The sequence below is a fragment of the Egretta garzetta genome, unplaced genomic scaffold (genome assembly GCF_000687185.1).
Source record: "Egretta garzetta isolate BGI_Z169 unplaced genomic scaffold, ASM68718v1 scaffold252, whole genome shotgun sequence".
Lineage (NCBI taxonomy): Eukaryota > Metazoa > Chordata > Aves > Pelecaniformes > Ardeidae > Egretta > Egretta garzetta.
In genome coordinates this window covers 1,727,519-1,749,809 of record NW_009259028.1, presented here as the reverse complement: position 1 = coordinate 1,749,809, position 22,291 = coordinate 1,727,519, and the positions used below count along the sequence as shown (strand labels likewise).

General features: G+C 36.4%; 1 protein-coding gene across 2 annotated transcripts in view; it reads left to right on the top strand.

Annotated features, from left to right (window-relative positions):
• KIF16B (kinesin family member 16B) overlaps nt 1-22,291 on the top strand; it is a 132,235-nt gene that overhangs the window by 6,857 nt on the left and 103,087 nt on the right. The window contains exons 4-11 of one of the 2 annotated variants that reach the window (XM_035890247.1): nt 2,990-3,087; nt 3,582-3,691; nt 4,314-4,456; nt 5,848-6,016; nt 6,205-6,336; nt 8,888-9,063; nt 10,961-11,026; nt 14,099-14,158. In XM_035890247.1, the coding sequence (XP_035746140.1) occupies nt 2,990-3,087; nt 3,582-3,691; nt 4,314-4,456; nt 5,848-6,016; nt 6,205-6,336; nt 8,888-9,063; nt 10,961-11,026; nt 14,099-14,158 (954 nt within the window). The remainder of the gene's footprint in view (nt 1-2,989; nt 3,088-3,581; nt 3,692-4,313; nt 4,457-5,847; nt 6,017-6,204; nt 6,337-8,887; nt 9,064-10,960; nt 11,027-14,098; nt 14,159-22,291) is intronic. The other variant, XM_035890246.1, reaches the window with a different exon arrangement.

Here is a 22,291-nt window from a genome sequence, read left to right as displayed (position 1 = left end):
TATAAGAAAACGAATTGGAAATAAATTTTCTTTTTTCCCTACTTCTCCTTAAAAAGTATGAGTTGTATTCTCATTTTGCTTTCAATATCTGCTGTTCTTGGCTCTGGAAAGCTTCTTCTGCAATGCTGTATGCAGCAATTGTTTCAAGAAATATGTGGACCAGTTAGAATAAGTGTTGAGCAGAGATACTGAAATGACCAGAGATCTATAAAATACAATCTATCGGGAAAGTCAGACTTGTGTATGCAGAGAAAGGACTGTGGAGGAACAGAAGTCTTCCAAGATGCAAAAGGCTGCTACAGAAAGGGAGTAAATAATTTGTTCCCTATGTCCCAGGTTGATGGTTAAGAAATAATACATTTGAATTGCAATAAGGAGTTTTCTGGTTAGATAGCACAGAAGGAATTCAGGCTTTTAATGACAAAATTCAGCTAGGAGTGAACTATTTATTTTGGTTCTACAGATTTACATGACTGGAAATTCTGTAATCCAGAGAGAACCTGTCAAAGATGTAGTTGATCTTGCCCTGGAGCTGTAAGGCGTGAAAAGGGAGAAAATGTTTAAAAATAATTTCTAATAAAGAGCGTACATTCTGTAAGATGTATATTTTACTGATGAAATATGAACTGTGTGTTCTTCCTTTTTCACTACTATATTACTATGGTTGATGTTACTTAATTAGAGCTAGTATTTCCTATTTTGCACTTGCTAAACTGTGTCAGACACTAATGACTTGCCTAAAACTTTGTGATGGATCTTTCATGTTTTTTCCTTAAGCATTAGTGAAAACTGTTCAGGTGTTCCCAAGCATGCGATGAAAGAAAAGTCTTACTACTTCTTCCTGTGTGTGGGTTTTTTGTTTGTTTGTTTGGGGTTTTTTTTGTTTTGTTTTAAAAATTCCAGTGCTGAACCCTGAAACTTTATCTGGAGTAGAGATTGTTACATACTGAGCAAGGTTGCTTCTCTGCTTCTCTGTTACCAAAGGCAACTGTCTCAAAAAAAGCCTGATTAAGCTGCAAGTTTCTCCCTTTACTTAGTAGGTTTTTTGTTGGGTTTTTTTTTTTGTTGTTGTTTTGTTTTGTTTTGTTTTTTTTAAACCAAGGTGCAGTCAGGTAAAGGGCTAGGTATGGTAGAAGGAAAGAATAGGTTATTATTTCAAAGAATGAAGCCTGGTTTGAGGAGGACAGAGAGGCTCTGATTAAGAGGAAGAAGAAGCTGGAAAAGGTCAAAATGGAGGGATGGAATATGATTTAAAAAAGAGACCGGATGATGAATTGGGAATTATAGCTGGGCAAAGGAAAGAGGAAGAGGAGCTCAGGGTTGGCACCTGGAAGAAGATTTCTGGGACAGAGAATGCAGCGGGAAGCTTGAAGAATGAGGAGAGAGGGGATCAGCACAGGAGCAGACTGGAGTGGGCTTGGACAAAAAGGGTCAGATTTCATGTGGGGGGTCCCAGTTGAAGAGAAATCTTTGCTCGTGGAGCACTCGCCCTGCCAGTCTGGTACAGAGTAGCCTACTCTCTTTGTGTTTTCCTGCTGCCAGATATCTGTACAATCCCACCAGGCAAACTTGCTTGGGTGACTGGGCTATGCTCATGTACTCGGTTTGGTCTGGTTTGTCCTAAGTTGCCTCCTGCTTAATTACAAGGCCCCTAACTCTAAGCAAGAACATTTCTTGCCTCAGCGGTGCACAGAATTAGAATTAGTCCGTCGCATCAAATCTCTTATGCATTTTTGGACTGGAGGCAAATTGTAGCTGACAGACTGTTTTGTAAGCAACTTCTGAGTTTGCGGCTCTGAGCCCAAAGCTCATCTGTATGTACATGTCCTCTCCTTTTATTCCTGGGAGCCACGTTCACTCATTTCAGCTCTGAAGGAGAGTTAGCTGCTGTCTTCCTTAAGTGGCGGGGGGCAGGTGTGCTCAGCAGGTAGTTGGTCATCTACCTAATCAGAGGCAGGGGGCTCTGGGCAGCTGGTAACCCTTCGTCAGCTGAGACCAGAGCTGCATGCACTGTCCTGCTCCTCTCTGCTGCTGGGGAAAATCCTGGCTTCAACTTACTGCCTCGCTGCTTGGTTGGAAAGGGGTCTCCCTGGAGCAACAGGGGGAGGAGAGCTGCATGCTAAGACTCTGGAAATCTCAGCGGTGTTAGCTGCTGCCTCACAGTCTGACACGTGTTTGATATCGGTGGTGGGGCAGCAGCCTTACTGGGATGAGGCTCGATTCTCAAGTGCCAGCTTAACTGAGAAGATGACATCCTGCTGCTGCTGGCTGCTGTGTTAGCTGAAGTGGCAAGGACCCTGTAATACTAATAGTTGCAGCTCTGCTAGTAAGCCATGTGGTCTACAGGGATCTGTGAGAAGGAATATGTTTTTTCAATTTGCTTTATTAAACTGACTGAGCACTTTATGTGTAAAAACTCTTTAACTGCAGAGTCGAGCATTCAGAAGTTAAATATCAAATTTAATTTGGCTGCATTGTGGGATGCAGTGAAAATAGTTTGAATTTTGGTTTTGCATGCTTACTTATCCAGAGGACCTGGTGCATCTTTCAAGACAGGAAGGACTGTGAGCTGGGGATTGGGGGTTTGAGTGGGAATGGCTCATGGATGCATGTGTGTGGCTCGTGTCCTGTTCTCTGCAGATGTTGCCAAGTCCATAACGAATGAGATAGAAGAAGTAGTTAGAAAAGATAGCATTGAGATAAGGCAGTTCGTGTGTGTTGTTTGGGCAGCCAGTTTCTGCCTTAAGCAGTTGGGGTTCTTTGAACTAAGTGAGAGGGGTGAAATGTATCCCAATAGCAAAGAATTATATGCGAGGATTATCGTGGCAAGGTGACTGCAGGTAAATAAAGGGCAAGAGAGTATTCGCTGAAAAGGTTTCATTTTCCCACTCTTCTGGATGTTGGAACTCTAACTAATGATCTTGAGTTTTATTTTTCAAAATATTGCACATGCATATAGCCTTGGAAATGAGAATTGTTGTTATTGCAGGGTGATGCAGGTTTAATACCTCGAATTTGTGAAGGATTATTCAGCAAAATAAGTGAAAAAACAAAGCGGAACGAGGCATCCTTTCGAACAGAAGTCAGGTAGGTCTTGGCATGTTGATAATTTGCTGGTTATCAAACTTGTTTCAGTTATGACCATCCTATTTCACTTATTATCTCTCAGAAAAGTGTTTTTCAAATAACTTTCCATGCTTGGCCTCAGTCCTATAATTGATTTTTGTTGGCAGTCGTAATCAAAATGTGTAATACTTCTAACTTCAATCCAACAGCTGTGCATTTTGCTTTACTTAAATGATAGTGAAAATGTCTCTGCTACTAGACAGCATCTTCCTTATTTTTACCCTTTATTTCAGGATGACATTAGGAGCTCTTGATCTTGCTAATGTCTGCTTCCTTTCTACTTCTTGTTTTTTTGGCTTTTTTCCTTACGATACTGTAGTCATTACTATCTTAAGCCAACTACGGATCCATTTGCTTCTCCAGCCATCTTGCTTTCAAACAGTGTTAACATGGCTTTCCTTTTTTTAAATACTCTTGAATCGATTCAGCAGTGTTCTGATCTTTTTTTCTTTCAGTTATCTGGAAATTTATAATGAGCGTGTGAGAGATCTTCTCAGACGGAAGTCATCAAAAACTAATAATTTACGAATACGAGAACATCCAAAAGAAGGGCCTTATGTTGAGGGTAAAACCACTTTCAGTGTTTTGCACTGGATATTTTACTACCTTTATGTATTTTAAAATGTCTAATTGAACAGGGCATTCTTATCTTTTAAAGTATAAAAGATGATGGATACAGTGCTTTCCTTTGATATAGAAGCATTAAAGGAGAATAGCCTCTCAGTTTGTATCCCCACTCACTTTCCCAATTCTAAGATTATTACACATATACAGTTTTTATCTGTAAATTTATAACACATTTTTAAATAATGTTAAGAGATGCAATTGGTTTTAAGAATTTGTTGACTATAATTTAGAAATCTTTAATGTTTAGATGGAAAGAACCTATTAGGATTTAATTGTCTTAATCCATCCTCTGCCAGGGAAGGTTCCTGTCTCTTGAGAGATTATGCTTATGCTATTGCACTAAATACTTCAGTAAGATTGCATATTTTTTCTTAATTTACTGTAAATCTATAAGTTCTCCATTGTTCACAAGGCCTCATTCCTTTCCTTAAGTGATAAACAAGTATGACAATAAACACTAATTGCAGCAATACTTTGCAGTGGTGAGGGTAATTTGAATCTTTTTGTAAAGAAAATCAAGTGCATGTATGAGCATACTGTAACACTGTGCTTTTCTTTAGATTTGTCTAAACATTTAGTGCAAAATTATACTGATGTAGAGGAACTTATGGACGCAGGAAATATAAATAGGACGACGGCTGCAACTGGAATGAATGATGTCAGTAGCAGGTCGCATGCCATTTTCACGATCAACTTCACTCAGGTAACAAACCTAAACCACCCACCTGTCTTAATATGTATTTACATTCAATAATTCATATGATAATTAAAAAAATAAGGTTGTCAAATAAGCAAGTACGGGTAGATAATGACTGTTGTTTTCTTGTGATAGGAAAAGTTCAAAGCGTGAAAAATATTTTGAGAGTTATTTATAAGTTTATCAGTGATTAGAATCTTTAAAATTTACAGTGTAAGGTGATTACTTAAAATGATATTGAATAGATTTTGAGCAGATAGTTATTGGGAGTTCAGGCTGAATAGCAATGTCCAGTGCTGGAGTGTTTCATTATGATGCTGTGACAGGAGGAGTGGGTGAGGAGTGTGTTGTGTGAGACTTCAGCCAGAGCTTAACATGGGCTACCCTTTATGCTCTGATGTTATCCAAGATTTACGAAAAAACCTGTCTCCATGGCCCAAGTCATAGAGTGTAGAAATGTTTTTCTGAGTGTTTTCTTGCTGACTTTTCATCTGTTACTATTGGAAACCTATTTATATTCCTTGATTTACTGATGGAGAGATTTAACACATTTTCTCAGAGCATAGTGATCTTGTTTTTTATATGTAGGAAACTCCTTTTCGAATGACTCCTGCTCTTCAACGTTGTTTTTAGGGGGCTTTTTAGACAGTCCGTGGATAACCTGCTAGATGAACAGAAGGTAGTGTAGAGGTGGTTTGCTTTCCTGACAGAACTTTGCATGTCTTCCCCCAGAACCACACACACACAAAATCCTGTGCGCAAGCTGTTCACTAACAATGAATTGCTCATTGCAAAGCTTCCAGAACAGGATGAGAGGCAGGCAGCAAAAGGTTTTGTTCTAGTGTTCTACTGTAAAAGTAGAAAGAAGTTTGAAGCAGGGCAATCTGAGTTGATTTAAATGAGTTAGGATAAAAATTGGGATGAAGCCTCAGTTAAAATCATAGAATAAAATTGCAATCGCTACTTACTTGAACTTGGAGGCGGGGGAGAAATTGAGTGTTAATGTTTCTGTGTATGCTATAACTTGTTGAAAGCTAAATATAAATATAAATGTTGAAAGCTTAATAAAATGAATGCAGCACATGTTCACTGTGCATTATGTAAGTACCAATTCACAGTTGTCAGTGCATGTGCATAAGTGGCTAGAAAGTTGTGAATATTACAATTTGAAGTAGTAAGTACTAGCGTGGGAGTTACGCAGCAATTCATGATCAAATGCCTTTCTGTGGCACCTCTAATACACCTGTCTTCTGAAGCTCTGCTGTTGTAAACAAGTTAAATTAAATCATGATATGAAAAAGGCCACCAAGTTGGATTCAGTAAAATTTCAGAACTTTGTAGCTTAACATACTTTTCTTTTTATTGGTGTTTTGTTTTGTTTTTTTTTTTTTTTGTAGGCTAAATTTGATTCTGAAATGCCTTGTGAAACTGTTAGCAAGATTCATTTGGTAGATCTTGCTGGAAGTGAGAGAGCAGATGCCACCGGTGCCACAGGGGTTAGATTAAAGGAAGGAGGGAATATTAACAAATCTCTAGTTACTCTGGGAAATGTAATTTCTGCCTTAGGTAAGTCTCTGGGTTTTGTGCTTGTCTGTTTTGGGTTTTTTTCTAGTCATTAAATACTTTTCTGTTTATTTACTTACACTTTTGTTCATTTTTACTTACACAAATAGTGGCCTTAATGCATACTAGTTTTGAAAATGAATGAAAATATGTAACTTTTCTTTTTTTTTCCTCCTACCTCCATATCACAGCTGACTTATCTCAGGATGCAATGACTCCTCTTTCAAAGAAGAAACAAGTATTTGTGCCTTACAGGGACTCTGTGTTAACTTGGCTGTTAAAAGATAGCCTAGGAGGAAACTCTAAAACTATAATGATTGCTAGTAAGTGTTTTTAAATTACTTTTTTGCATCCTGAACAGTTCAGTGCTTAATAGGAGTGGCTGTAAATATTTAGATTCCAGATGCTTTGTTAAGGCAGAACGTTGTTTACACATATTAATGATTCTTTCTGAGTTTTCTAGTAACACTCTGCCTTTACCTACCAGATCAGCTCATCTGACCAGTTAAACTTCAAGTAATAGTTCCTGTTTATTCTTGAGGTTTGTTTGCATTCCAGACAGCTGTTACTCATGGTAAATGCTCAAACCTGGACCTGGATAAAGTCTTGTACTTCCCTCCTCTTACATCTCTCCTCCCCAGGTTGCAGACTTTGATTCCCAGTAAAAAAAACCATTAAAAAAAAAAAAAATCCAGCTTTGTGCATCTGGTCAATACTGATGTGTGAATAAGTTTGCTCTTCCAGAACTGTGTTGTTTTTTGTTGCATTAGTACCAGAAGCAACCTGGTCTCTTTTGACATTCAGTGGGTAAGACTGTAATTTTTATTTAACCTACTTTTTGAATGCAGACAGCATTTTAACTTTTTGTCTAAACTTAATTATTTATAACCAGTCATCTTACAAACTTTTCTTACAGTTCCCTTTTTATTTGCATGAAGCTCTGTAAGGATCAATTGGTTTAAAAACCTAACTATGTCATATGTATTGCAGGTTTTTCAACAAATTGGAATGGGAATTCCATTCCCCAAAAAAGCCAAGTGAAGCTGGGAGGATGTTTAAGAGGAGGGGAGAATTTTGAATGTTGGGGATGTAAGGTGTGAAGAGAAGAGCAGCTCTGAAATTTCTCTCACTCTTCCTTGCTCAAATGAAATGCAGTCCAACTGATGCTGTCCTCTCTTGGGACTGGTGGGAGAGAAGAATCGAGGGAATAAAGTGCATTGGCTCAAATTCTAGTTCTTCAATTGCTTTGTTACAGCCACATTCTCTGGATAGCTGTTCTTTTGTTGCATGATTTTGTGGGTATTTTTGGAATCCATGCCACTTTCTTTCCTCAGGCTGGTCATAGTAGCACCAAAAGAGGATCTTGAATCAGACTCTGCATTGTTTTTCTGGCTGTTTAAGTAGCACTGTGCTGGCATCTTTCTTCGTGATGCTTTCTTTCAGTTACATGGCCGAGTAACTTGGTTGGGTTGTTGGGTTTTTTTTTTTTTTTTTTGGACAGAGGGATTGGGAAGACAAGTTTTAGAAACACAGTGAGCTTTCAGTGCCCATACTAATGATTACAGTGCCCAGCTGCTTTTTCAGCTGCTTTCTCATCTATTAACGATGCTTCTGCTAGGCAGAGCCCTGGTGGTTGATCTTTTCTCCAACAGTAACTCTACTGGTAATGTGGCTGAATTGCCTAACAGAGCCTGACAAGCTGTCCAGATACATTTTGCCTACCTTTTCTGTAACTAAACAAAAAAAAAAAGCAGGAAGATCATCTCAAACTGTAGGAAAGGCTTTTATAAATATACATCCAATTCTGGTTTGTCATATTTCTATAACATATTGTAACATCCTTCCAGAAAGAGAATAATTGAGTAGTGGAGAGGAGACAGTAGATAAAGTAGGGAAGTGATAATGTGAGCTAGGGGAAGTGTAGTCTGTTGCCAAGTGCATCTCCCCTAATTCAGGGAGTCTCTACACAAAAAGAATATTTATTACTGTTCAGAGAATGAGGAAGGGTGGAATGTCTTGGTTATGTGATCACTTTATCACGTGTTTTCATTTTCTAATTCTCTGGGTCTCTTGTTCAGTTTGATTATTAAGATTTCTGGTCCCTCGTCACTTCTGCATGGTGTTCTCTTCTGTGTTTTTGCTTATCTGTTTGGATGCAGTAATTATCTTTTTAATTTGGAACATCTTGTATATTGTTAGGAAACTTAAGTGACAGATAGCATTAACACTTTCATTTAGACACCATTATTTTTCCTGGTTAAGTTGCCTGTAAAAATAATACTGGTTTCTCTTGATGCATCAGATAGGTAACAGTTCTGTGTGCTGCCAGATGCCTGCAGCTCAGCAGAACAGCTAGGTTGGTAAATTATAGAAGCTCTTCCTTTGTTTTGGCTTTCATGTCTGCTTTTTGTTTGAATGCTGTTTAATTTCCCTTCAAAACTTGAACTGAATGTGCTGTGTTTTTACCTGAAATGACTTTTCCATTCAGTGATTACATTGATACTTAAAAAATACTCACCATTTTTCCTACTGTTCTTGCAAAAAATTTGCAGAAAGCCTGTAAAATATTCATGTGGGACATTTATGCTTACCAAAGAAATGTAAATGTTAAGTAGATCAACAGCAAGATTTCTTTACAACACTTGATTGTTGGACCTGATTATTCTAATATGCTATTCTAATACGATGTTTACTTAAGCAAAGTTACAGTGACATGAAAGCAGTGGAGCTAGGTGAAGAATTGGAACAAATTGTAGCCATACTGGTTAATCATATATTTCTGTCTCTTCATCCACGTTAAGTTTATCTATAAACTAACTTTACTAAATGAGACACATGGTGCTGGATAAACTGTTTCTGATTTCATCTCCTTAGCTATTTCACCTGCTGATGTCAATTATGGAGAAACTTTAAGTACACTTCGCTATGCAAATAGAGCCAAAAACATCATCAACAAGCCTACTATTAATGAGGATCCTAACGTCAAACTGATCCGTGAGCTGAGAGCCGAAATAGCCCGATTAAAAGCCCTGCTTGCTCAAGGGAATCAGGTTAGCTTTACTTGAAATTTATGTGTAATTTTCCTTGAGTTATAACATCTATTTCTAGAATGTAATGAGATAATTATCTTTCATTATATTGATTTGAGTAAACAAGCTCTATGAGGCTATGAATGAATATTATTTTCCTGATTGAATCAGTTTCCATTTGGCCAATAGATTACCTCTTTTAACATAAGGGGGGAAAAATTGTCATCCCAAAGCTTTTAGCTTTCTCTTAATATAATCAGGGCTTGATTGCAGTGTGCTGCGAAACAGGTGGTCACCCCAGCATAAGGAGACTGAGCAGTAACATATTTCCTCAGTCTAGCCTGATGGACTGAAGAGGTACTTCATTTAGTATCTTAAAAGAAGTAGAAGGTATAAAGTATTTAAGATGTGTATATATAAAAATGTAGGAGTATGGACGGGTTTGAACAACACATTTTATTTGTGTTTGACTGCACAGTACATTAGAAAGTGTGTAATGTGCTAAATATGTAAAAGTATTTTCGGTGGTGGTGTTAGAAAACGTGTCATGCTATATACTTCCCTTTTCGCACAATCCTTTCTTGTTCTTCTGTTAGTGTTAGCCACTATAAATATAGCTGCACAAGCTCAGTTAGGCTTAATTTCTCCTCTGTTTCCAGGATGGTGAAACCAAGCTAACAATAAGGAATATACAATTGGATCAGGCCAGTTGTTTCTTCTAAATAATGTCACTCAGGGCTGCTAGATTTCATACTTGAGCAAATACAACTTGGAAGTATCTGAAATGATGCTTTGGATTTATTTCTAGAACTATCTAATTTTATTTTAGATGGGCTGAGTTCAGCATAGACTTTTTTAACAGAAGGCTAGTACTTCAGTTACATTTCATGCTATAAAACATTTGCAGAAAAAGGGGATGGGACCGCAGTTGGAAGCAGAAATAGGTGTTGTAGATGATTGACACGGAGAGCTCTGCTTTGTTACAGACAATCAGAAAACTCTTTGTGGGGTTGAATTACTCTATTATACTGGTGTTTCTCCCATATTCTTTAGGACAGGAAAATTAATTTATTTTCAAAATATGGCTTGATTTAGAGTTAGCAAAGTAGATGTAACTTGGACCCCTTTGATGATCTGATGCTTTGACCTCATTCCAAGCTGTAAAACAGTGGATATCACAAAATAAATCTGGTTCTGTGGTAGGATGTGATAGATGGCTGTGTGGGAGACTATAGAGAACTTGCATAAGTTAATTGGATTTGTGATGGTTGGTAAAACAGCAGGTGGTGTTATGTATGCACAGTAGAATATAAATCTCTGTATAATTTCTTTTGTGGTTTTCCTTTATATTCCCAGAATACTATATTGCAAATGCTTCTGTAGATCACTGAAGGATACTGGTTATCAAAATACAGTGCTGGATTCAGTGTAGAAGGTCACATAACAATAAGGATTGCTTGTGTGTATGCGTGTTGTATAGTAGTTTTCCTTTTCTAAGGCCAGTCACCTTAATCTGTATTTACTAAAGATAAGCAATATACATCTGTATTATAGCAAAATGGTTAACTATTGAGGCATAATAAGTTTTCATGCTTAACAGAAATATAAAGATAGGTGTATCAGAAATTACCCGTTACAAGCTTGTGTCCAGTTTCAGTGTCTGCATGTGTGTGACCGTGTGTATACATAGTGAATGAAAATAGTACTCTCAGAGCCATGACTGTATTTGAAATACCTGCCTTGACAAGATTTTGATTACTCTGTTTACAGTATTTCAAGGTAAAATGAAATATTGGAACTTAAAATACTTAATCCTTGATAATCAAAAAAGTTGAACAATTGCATTTCTTTCATTTGATTCCTTCAGAAATTGTTACTTTTTTCTTTTTTTTTAACTTGATGACATTTACAATTTTAGATTGCGCTCCTGGATTCTCCAACAGCTTTAAGTATGGAAGAAAAGCTTCAGCAGAATGAAGCAAGGGTGAGTTATAATTTCATAAAACAATTTTTAAACAAAAAAAAATAAGGAAGGGGGGGGTCTAGATGCAAGTATGTTTGTATTTTCAGGATTTTTTTTTTATATACAACTACATTTTCTCCCACCAAGCAGCATTGTCTTGGTGTTTTTTAAAAAAAACCCAAAACAACCAAAAAACAACTAACAGTGTGTGAACTTGTAATTTTGTTATCCTGCAAGATAACATTATAACTAACAACAAAGTATATCTGATATTTATGTAACAGTTCTATTTAATGAAAACATTTGTTCCCAGCCCTGCTTGCCTTACTAAAGGAGTATATTGTAAATAGAATAGGGAGGAAAAAGCCACTAAATCAGAGTAATCGGTAACCAGTAATCATAGTAACAAAGTATTCAACGTGTGGAAAATACAGTAAAAGACTTACGGGGAAAATGGTCAACTCTTATATTTTCAAGTAATCAATAACTTGTCTTATGGGGTAGGTTTTCAGAAAATGTCAGTCTTTAAATCTGGTATGTACAAATATGTTCAGTGCCTAATTAGCTGTCTTTTTGGGGGAGGGTCTAAGATCTAGGTTTACTGTGCCTCGCACCAAGTTGTTTTAATAATTCAGCCCAGTGTAGAGGGTGGGAAAAATTCCCAGACGGTTTAGATATACTCATAGGGTCCAAAAGAATATAGGTATAATGCTACTCTCATTTCTCTAATTTGCAATCTTTCATTCTTTATTGTATCATTCTGTGTAATTGTTTTCTGAATATTTGCCTGTTTTTAATGGTACTGCAAACTGTTTTAAAAAATTACTGTTACTCAGACTTTGGAAGAGGAGAGAGGAAAGTATTTAGAATAATTCAGCTATGTGACAGCAAATATTTAGTTCTGAATATTGTCAACAAGATGCAATCAAATGTAGATATGATGTCTTCAAAAAATAGGAGCTTCTTAGCTGGTTTAAATTGTAAGGTTTACATGGTGCTGCTTAGACCTTTACAATTAGAGAATGAATGCATTGCTTGGAGAATCCTGTTTTGACCTAAATAATTGGTATGGTATCTGTCTGCGCTTTTCAGGATTCCCAGTGGTAATCCCAATTTTAAAGAAGTGTTGAAATACTTTTCAGTGAAATGATACTTTAAAAATAAACTTCATGACAAAAATGGACAAAATACGTGTATTAGTATGAACCATAGCTGCAAAGCAGACTCCGGGCTTCTCCTTAAGCCAAGTTTCTGCTAGGAACACATTTTACAACTCTGCAGTATATGCAGGAATCCTTACTGTGTTGTATTCAACGATTAAAGTAGGACCTGCATAACCACAGTGTGAGCCTTCAGCTGCAGATTTTTTTTTTTTTCATATTCATACTAGGGTTTAAATTTTTTTTTTAGCAGAATTGGAGATAATATTGTTAGTACGAGTAGTATGCTTTTATTTCTGTGCACAAACATGATGCTTTTATCTAAGAGTAGCTATGTAACATAAACTGCTGACTATATGCTAATTAGAGTATGTTATTCATGCTCTGACAGTAATCACCGCTTGTCCTCCTCAGAAGTGTTGCCCCCCCTCCGTGTGGGGAGTATATCCAGCATATTTTATTATCTTTTGTCAGCCTCATTAGAAGGTTATGTGATTACCATCCATGATAATTACAATAGACATAATTACTGAAAATTCTTAGTAGATATTGCAGTGGTTATAGCTTTTTTTATAATTGAATGAGTGCAATAATTAATTTGTTTATATAGATCTAAAGACTTTATCACCATATTTAAATTATCTGACAAATACATGGTAGCTTTCTTTAATGAGTTGATTTGTCCTTATATAAAAACAGTATTTAAATGATTTCTGAGGAATAGAAATTGTTCTGGTATGGTGAATAGACTTATGATGGACCTCCTTCATGTTTTTCTTTAATCTTTTCAATTATTTTTTGTTTTAACATTCTGATTAGCAGCACTAGGACTGATATGATGCATTGAAAGATGTATTTACTTTTCTCTGTTGAAATCTTGAGATACAGGTAGAGATGAAAGAAGCTTCTTTAGTTCCCATTGATTAATTTGCAGCTGATCTGCAAAGGCAGCTAGAATATGCTATATTAACAGAGCTGAATGATATTTTGAGGAATTGCATTGGTGATTTTTTTTTTTTTTTTACAGTAGTTTTATATGTAAAGTAATAAAGGGATATAGCTGGTTTTTTGGATGGGTTTTTTTTTTTTCAGCTTTCTGCAGTTGAAGTGAATTCAAATAATAAAAGATTGTGTATGTTTTTAAAACTCTATGTACTTAATTCCTGCACAGAAATCTGGTGATTTTAAAAACAAAAGTGTCTATTCTATTTAATGTGATTATGATTCCAAGTCAGCCAGAGCTTTCTAAAAAGTCTGAAAGGCTCTGAAATGAAAAGAACCTTTACTGGTATGGAAGTTATGCAAGTTAACTGATGAGATGGGCAACTGGATGAGTAGGAAAAGCAGGACAAACCCTAAGTGTTCATACCCAATGCACTCTCCCTGTCCGTAATGCCTTTGTAAGCAGCTTCTCACTTCTGTGCTGATTGCAGCCATGTGTCCAATTTCTAAGTTGCAGCAAGCTTTGCTCTGACTCTCTCCTGAAGGCTGCCTGTCTGCTTCTTCCTCTGCATGCCATCCTCTGCAATTTCTGGAGAGTATTTTGGACTGAACATGCCTACCTGTGCTGTAGGAAAGGAGCTGTTGCCTTGTTACAGCTATGGGATCAATCTGTGGTAGTAGAATTTGTAAGACTGATGAAACACTTTATGGTATTAATCCATTCCTTTGAAAATGCCTGCCGTTATTTGAAGTGGCTATCCCTGCCCTGTGTTTCATTCTATACTATAAATAAGAATCTTGTAATTTTCCTTTTTGAGAGAGAGAAATTGTAGGTATGGGCACTTATTGCAGGAGCAACAGTGCTCTTCTAAATTTTTAAGTATTAAACTTCACAAAGAATTGTGCAAATATTTAGTACTTCTCTGAGAAAGTGTTATCAAGGACTTTAGAGGAGATGTGATTTTTTTCCAATATTTGTTTTCTTTTATAGGTACAAGAACTGACCAAAGAGTGGACAAACAAGTGGAATGAAACCCAAGATATTCTGAAAGTAAGGAAAATAAGTAAATTTTGAACTTGGCATTTGAACTAGCCTTACATGTTTTCCTTCAAAAAAAGTTCCTGTTCTAAGTCACCTTCTTTGGCTTTTTTTTTTTTTTTTTAACACTACAATGTTTTCTCAGTCTTGTTTCGGCTTATTCCAAATAATTAATTTTTGAGAGGTTTTAAGAGTAAATATTCAGTGGTATTTCTGAATAATAAAAATGAGCACAACTCTTTCTCTTCTTCACCATAGTGACCTCAGTGCCGAACAGCTTATCTCTTACATATCTTTAAAATACCAAATATTTTTGTTGTGTTGCAAACAAAGAAAACCTTGGGCAAGCACAAGTGAATCCCTCATGCCCTTGCTGTTTGTGTTGTATCAAGACATAATTGCCTTTTGTGTTACATTGGGTATCTTAGTCAATGCGGTGTGTAGTGAATACAGATGTTTGCATTGGCCTTCAGATTGATGTTTTGGTCAGAAATGTCTTGTAAACTTGAAAAACAACTTACCTTCTTTGGCCTGCAGTTGAATCTCCTCCAGTAGGTCTTCATCAGACCAAACAGATTCATCTGACCTAACTGTGCTTTGGAGTGCCAAGCACAGAGATTTTTTTGCAACTGGTTCACGTAAGCTGGCCTGCATTGCACTCTTTATATGACTTCAGACTACTCTGGAGCACTTAAATCTGCACAGTGTTCTCTTGTGGTTTGTAGATTTAGTACAGATCCAAGAGGGCAACTTGGTGATTTCCATACTGTGTTTTTTCAGTGATGTAGACTGAGACTTTTGTGTTCTCTGCATATATCTTTGCTTTCCTGCTGTCCAGTTGTACTGGTAAGATTTTATGTTGGCATTTGGCTCGTCATTAAGCTGGTGGTCTGAGGTGGTAGTTTAATGGCTACTTTGATTCCATACACACATACAAGCACACACGTGCACATGCACACAGGCAGAGCAGTAATTCCCACAGTTTCTTTTCCATTATATAGACTAACATTTTTTTTGCCAAATGTTTTAATTATTCTGTTAAATAAAAACTTTGAAAACAAAGCTTTAGCTTTCATGACTTGCTGTATATGCTGAACTTAAACTTGTTTGGAGTGCAATTCAAGCAACCATGTAGAAATAATTTTTAAATTCTCCTTCTCACTTATCTGAAACTTGGTTTTCGTAGTTGATTTTTTTGCTGAGCATCACTTTTTGTTTCCTTTATTTCTTGCTTTTAAGTTCACCACAATGTATTTTATTTAAGTTCCAAATAAGTTGAATGGCTCCATGCTTAAAAATAAAAATAAAGCATAAATAGTATAGAGAACAGAGCAGGGTTGGTAACTGCCAAGCAGATGGTGTGACAGAATGGACTGTTTAATGTCTGTCCAGATACTGAACTGGGAATTACCACTTGCATATTCCTCAGAGATGTTTTGGGTCCAATTTTACATTATTTCTGTGTTATTTTTTTATTTTGAAGCATCAGTACATACATAGAAGTTCATCAATCCTCTCTTTACTCACGTCTGGATTGGGGAGTTCATTGTCACATGGAGAATTTATGAATTTTGGTCAATTGTGAAAGTGAATGTGGTGTAGCATATGGGAAGTTTTTAAAGCTTTCTGTTGGAAATGCACTGATTCTTGCACAGAAATTACAGAACTGTAGGTGTTAACTGTTTAGATGAACAATTCATATAAACAAAGGAAAGCTGCTGTAATTCTACTTCTCTGGTACTGAGCTTTTGTTAGTTTAATTAATGCAGCTTCTGTATTTTGTACTTTTATATGCTGATATTTTGAGTATGTGAACAGTGCTTATATTTCACTTTTGGGTTAAAGGCAGTTGATAACACTTTCATGGCCCTGAAAAACTGCAAATCTGCAAAAGATTTCTTCATTGTTCTGTTCTATTTTACACCGTTTTACTGAAGCTATCCATATTTTTATTCACTTCTTGTTTAACGATTCCTGAAATCACTGCCAGCATACGAGTGGAAAAGGGCTTTTTGGAAGTTTGCCAGCCTGCGTTGCTGCAAAGCAGGTTTTAAACTATAGAGAGCAGTGGTCTTGTAATGGACTCCCTATAAGTTCACCGGCTTTTCTTGTTTTGTTATTGATGTATGCCCTCTTGCATGCAGAGACATTGTTCACTTGTAAAACTAGAATGTCTCAACATCCTTTGAGAAATGAGACTGTCTTTGTATGTCCACTGTAGTCACAAGTGCAACTTTTTCTATACCATAATCCAGTAACTTTCAGGACTTTCTTCATTAAGGTACTGAAAACTTCATGTTTGTATTTGTGCTTAAAACCTGCTTCCCCTTGCCTCCCCTGGGCTTGCTGTCCTGAGATAGTTGCTGCCTTTCTGTTCCTGCCTTGCAGCGGGCTTGAAGACTTGAAAACCTTTTGCTTTTCAGTCCCTCACACCTTTTGCTCCAAATCTTTTAGGCAGTTGATTTTGAAAATTTACTTAAACAGCTACCTATTACCTATTCATACGTGCCTGCCAGATTCAAGTGCATCTGCTAGTAGCTGAATGGGATTTCCTACTCTATTATATGTATTGGTGCTTTTTCATACTAAGCTCTAAATATCAGAGTTTACGTAGTTTTGAATTGTTCTCACAGGGTTGTGGGAAAATCTGTTGGTGTTCAAATCTGAAATAATTGAAAGGATTTTGCATAAGCCTTGTAAAATACAGGAAGCCGTATTCATAGAGCGGGCTGGTGTCTTCTACTAGATCAACAAATATTGCTGGAAAAAGTTACCTAGCTTTTACTGAATACAGGGCTGTCATCAGGCCTGACAAAGTAGTAATGCATGCTGTTTTGCGGGGAAGATGTTCCTCAAACTTGTTCACCCTTGCCAGTTATTTTGAACCTTGTTTTAAGTTAGACCAGCAACATCTAAATGCTACCTTGAAAATAATTCATAGAGAATGGAAAATCCTATCCAGCTAGAAAATATTGAGGAAGAGAGAATACTGCGTGAAGGCAAGTTTTTGATAAAAAGTATTTGGCAGCTTAAAATTCAATTATTTCAGTTGGCACAGTGCCATGTGTGCCGTTGACACATTCATCCCGGTATTCTTCCTTATTTCTGCTTGTAGCTTTTATCCCCTTTGACATTTGTCTCTGTGTAGTTCACCTGAAATTATGGTTTTCTGTCACAGGGTGCATCTTTAGACTGAGTGTGTTGAACTATCCTATCTATAAAAGTTGTCAGTTCTGGATTTGGTGCAGAGTCTATGGCTGGATGCCGTTATCAGCTGTGGACATCTTGTGTAATCCTTCATATATGCTGTTGTCAGATTGGACGTGTCTTGGACTGGTGATGGTAGTATTGATAGTACGCTCTCTTTCTTTCATGCGTTCGGAAGAAGCCCTTTTGCAGGGTGACTGTCTGGGACCCTCTGGAGGCTTGAATTACTGTCAACTCACACCTAAAGCCCAAATCCTCCTGTTTTCCTTATGCAAAGATTAGGATGCTGTATACACCAAGGTTTTAAATTTGCTCTGACTCCCCATGAAGTATCCTTTACTGCATAGCATGGCAGCTTCTTGGTGTTGTTTATCTGTCTGAAGTGACACGTGTTGTTTCCAATGATGATGTTTGTTTTAATCCTTGACCTCCTCACCATAATATAGCATGGCACTCTGACCTTATTAACCTAGTATTACAATCTGTCCCTTTTTAATAAAAGGGAGGATATTTTAATGCTTAATAAACTTAATAAATATGTGGAATGATGCTTTAGCATTTGGGTAAAATACTGCATTGAAAACCAAAGTGATAGAGTTTGATTTGAAGCCCATAGGCTTTGGGTTATTTCCTCAAACGTTACCAGCTGTCAAAAGAATTGCACTTTACAAAACAGCATGGCTTGACATTGCTTCTCTATCTTCAGGTGTCTTGCAACCTCAGCACTTATTTAACTCTAGGATTTTGCTTTCATCTCACTCTCATTGAATCTTTCTATGGTTTTGTTTTGGCTCCCCCCCCCTTCTGTTAATTTTCTTCCATACACGTCTCCAAAAAGAAGAGGAGGAGGGAAGAAAAACTGTTTGCTCTTTTCCTTAGCTTTGTCCTTTTTGTATTGCTCTGTTAAAGATCAATCTCGGAGTCTGTAATTTCTCTGGATGCTTCCTAAGATGTTCGGGTAACCTATCCAACTTTCGATTTTTCTCTTTCTTTGAGACTTTAATTGGTACAAAACTTCTTTTGATGTGGCTGCTATATTTGACTGCATGTGTTGTCATTGTCCCAGAGATCTTTTTCTTTTACTGGCATCTTATTTTTGTCATCTTTTGTGCATGTTCCAATTTCTTTTTCTAACCTTTAGCAGCTTTTATATTCATCTTTTTAAAATGTGTACTCCTTTATATAATTCTCTGCTGTTTTTTCTTCCCAACTGTCTTTTAAATTTCTTCTTTTAAATTTCTTTTTCCTGTTTTACTGTTTATGTAGAAATGGGGTTTGACTTTTGCCACCTTTAATGTGTGTCATTTGTACCTAGTGTTAAGGTATTTAGATGCTTTTTTTTTTTTTTTTTTTTTTTTTTTTAGTTTTAAATATATTTAGAGTTAATGTTTATTGCATTATCCTGTTGTTTGATTCTAATCATGTCATTAGCTTTGTGTGGCAGAGCTCAACTGATGTCAAAGGATGCAGAGAGATCTGTCTTCACAGAGTCTATTAAAGGACAGGGTCTTTTGTGCGTGTGTGTGGGTCTAATTCTCATGATCAATAGTTTAACTAGTAGCTGCTTCAACTGGCTTTGTCCTGTTGGATTTAGTGACACAGGCTCACTTTCATCAATAATACTAATTCTGCTGCAGTACTTTACCACATGCTGTGTAAATATGTTATTGAACACTGTTGATTTGATCTTTTTTCTTTTTGGTGCCCTTCAGCCGAGTACTCGTTAATAGTACATTTTTGTGGCTTAACAATGGTTGTTCCTACTGGGGGAAGAAAACTATTGCTAGTACGTCTGTCTGCAAGCATTTAGATTTACCTTTTTTTTTTCTTTTTTTATGTCATGCCTATTTTGGGGGAACATGAAATACTCTTAATTTGCCATGATGAATAAATATAGACTAATACCAAACAGTTATTTTGGTAGACATGCTTAAACAGAAAAATTAAATTTCTTTATGAATCTTGGCTATACCCAGCAAAGACACTAGGACACCAAAACTCAAAGTAATTGTGTTGCTATTTATGAGGTGTTGATTAGGGTGGCAGAAGCTAATAGATTCTGATTTTAATCGTTTCCTTTCCTTGCTGGCTTTTGTATACCGTAGTGAACCCTGTCAAGAGCAGTTTGTTGTGTTCTATATAAATGCTGCATCAGTCTACGTTTATTTGCATTTCCAGCTAATTTTTAAACCACAGTTGCTGAATGGTATTTATACACCTTTATCTCAGTTCTTCTGCCTGTAGGGCTGGGCATATGTTACCGTTTTCCAGTTTTATGCCTTTTTGTTACTTCCCATTAACCTTGACTAGCTTGGCTCCTTTTCCTCTTCCCATTTGTTTTGTGTTCCAACCCAGGACTTTGCCCTTAGAACAGCATTTGTTTTCTTCATTCTTTCATGTCTTTAACATGCTCAGTCCCCTGGTCAAAAGGGCTCTCAGTTAACACTTGCTATGTAAAATTCTTGTGTCTTCTAAATCCACTTTTTGATGGCTGTAGAGAAGTTGTGCAAGCTCTTGAGTTCCTGAAGAACAAGCTGTAGAACTCTTTAAAAGTACTTATTGCATCCCTAGTGATGATGATAGTTCCTCAGTCATGGCATGCGCTTCTTGTCCAAACACCTGTAGTTGTGACACTTCCCCATTCAATGCCTTCAGCAACCAATAAAATCTTGTGGGTTTTGTACGTATTCCATAGGAAGATTACTAGCACATTAGGTTCCTAATGCATATTGTAGTTGTCCTAGATCACTGATGAATAGCTGCTTTTTTATTTAGCTATAAATATATATAAAATATATATGAAATTATGCAACGGACAAAAAACTGCAGCTTGATATTTGTAATTATTTGTATCGCTTTAATCACTTTACCATAGGGTAAGTTGGGTATTGGAAAGTTGCGTATTGTGAAGTTTTTACAAAAGACGCCAGTCTAGGCTTCAATCCTGCCTTTAAAAAGTACCTGTGACTTTTTGAGACTTCTGGACACTTGCCTTTGGAACAGAGGTCCTGAAATGATTGTATTTACAGGTTGAATGAAAAAGAGAGTTACAGGAATGGTGTGCATTTATGTACAAAATGATGTATGCATGATACTCTATTTAAACTGTTCATTTTCAGCTTTGGCATATGTGTTTATTTGTATGTTTGGCAGGAATAACACTTGTTTCTAAGGATTTTTCATATTGTAGTAAGTGAATCATTTTTGTAAAATTGTTGCTAGATAGACATGTTGGTGTTGCATTTTGGTTAGAATGTCTGTTGGCTGTGTTTGCAGCATAACTGTACTTTTAATGGGGGACTTAAATCTGTACTTTCATTTGAACAAATTTTGTTATTTTATATCTTCTATTTGTCATCTGTCATAAATAATACTCATAGCGTGCTTTCAGTTTTTGTTTCCTTTCTACAAGCTTCTGCTTGAATTTTTAAGGAAGAGGTTTAAAAATCACTGCAAAGTTAAGATAGGATAGCATATCTGTGGAGCTGGCAGAAAGAATTTAAGTCAGTCAGATGTTACTGCTAAATTTCTTTTCTTTTAGAGAAGTTGACAGAAAAATAGAATAACAACACTCTTCCTAGGGATGTTTGCTTTCTCAACAGTTGTTTGCCCTCCAACAATTATGTAATATATGTACATTTATCAAACTGAATTTGTATGGAAAGGAAAATGCACATTTGAATTAAATAGTCTCTTATTAACATATTATGCTTAATAGGTTCCCCTTCAGCTGGTTTGTGAATGTTGTGCAGAAGACATGATACTACAAAAGTTTTAAAAGTGCTGATGTTAATTATTCTGGTCTACCTCAGTCAGAAATCACACAATAAATGATAATAGCTTCTCTTTCACTAGAAGCCTGTTTAAATGTGATCTTGCACTAGATGTCACTGCAGATACAAAAATCAGGTTTTTCTGTGTGTTTAATTCAGATCTAATTCAGATATTTTAAGGCAAAATGATTTGCAGTATCTTGACTTTCATTGCTGTTCGGATCTACTAAAATAAGATTATGAGAATGCCAAAACATTGGTTTAGGAGCAAGTCCTGAAGAACCTGAGTAACTGTTTTGACAGGAGTGCTTCTGAACAACAATTCATAGGCAGGATGCACTGTAAAGTGATTACGTGCATTCAAAATTATTGCAATTATTTGTCAGTGCATTTTTCAACTCTCCTTTTCAAATTATTGTATATCTAGAATGTTTGACAAATTCCTTTAGCTAAAGCCTTTAAAACATATTTATTTTCTTAACTTTGTTATAGCTCTGATATTATAGGTATATAGAAGAACAGTTTCTGGGAGAAGTAGTATCTTTTATTTGGCCAGGTAATATCGCTGAGAACACATACAGGCTTTTGGACATACAGAACTTTCACCAGGCCACTTCTGCTATTTATTTTCTCTTAATGGATCTTGCAGTTGAAAACCCAGTGGCAATGATATGCAGCTTCTATTTATAACTGCTTTTTAAAAAACATTTTTCTTTCCATTAATTACTTCTGTAGATTTATAATTGAATTCAGTACATTAAAATTTAATAAGTTTGGGGGTTTTTCCATCCTTTTTTGAGAAAGTTGTCTAGCAATAAGGGAATGTTTACTGTTCTCAATCCTTGTACAGTATTTACCCAGAAGTCCTGCCTCCTGAGCGATGACAAGTAATATCTAGTTAAGCTCTCAGTTTTATTAGGGTTTGTTTTCTTATACCTGGCCTTGTGCATTATTTATTTATTTCCCAAGCGTAGCAGTTACTGGCAGGAGTTGTAGTCTATAAACTCATCTATTCTGGTTGTGAGATTTAAAGTTGGGATAAATTATAATTACTAAATGTCACATAGCTTCCTTCCTCCAAAGCCTCTACAGACAGACTTTTTGTTCTTTGGGGGTTGGTTCAGAAGCTGGGACATGAAAACATAGCATTATATTTCTCTCCCCT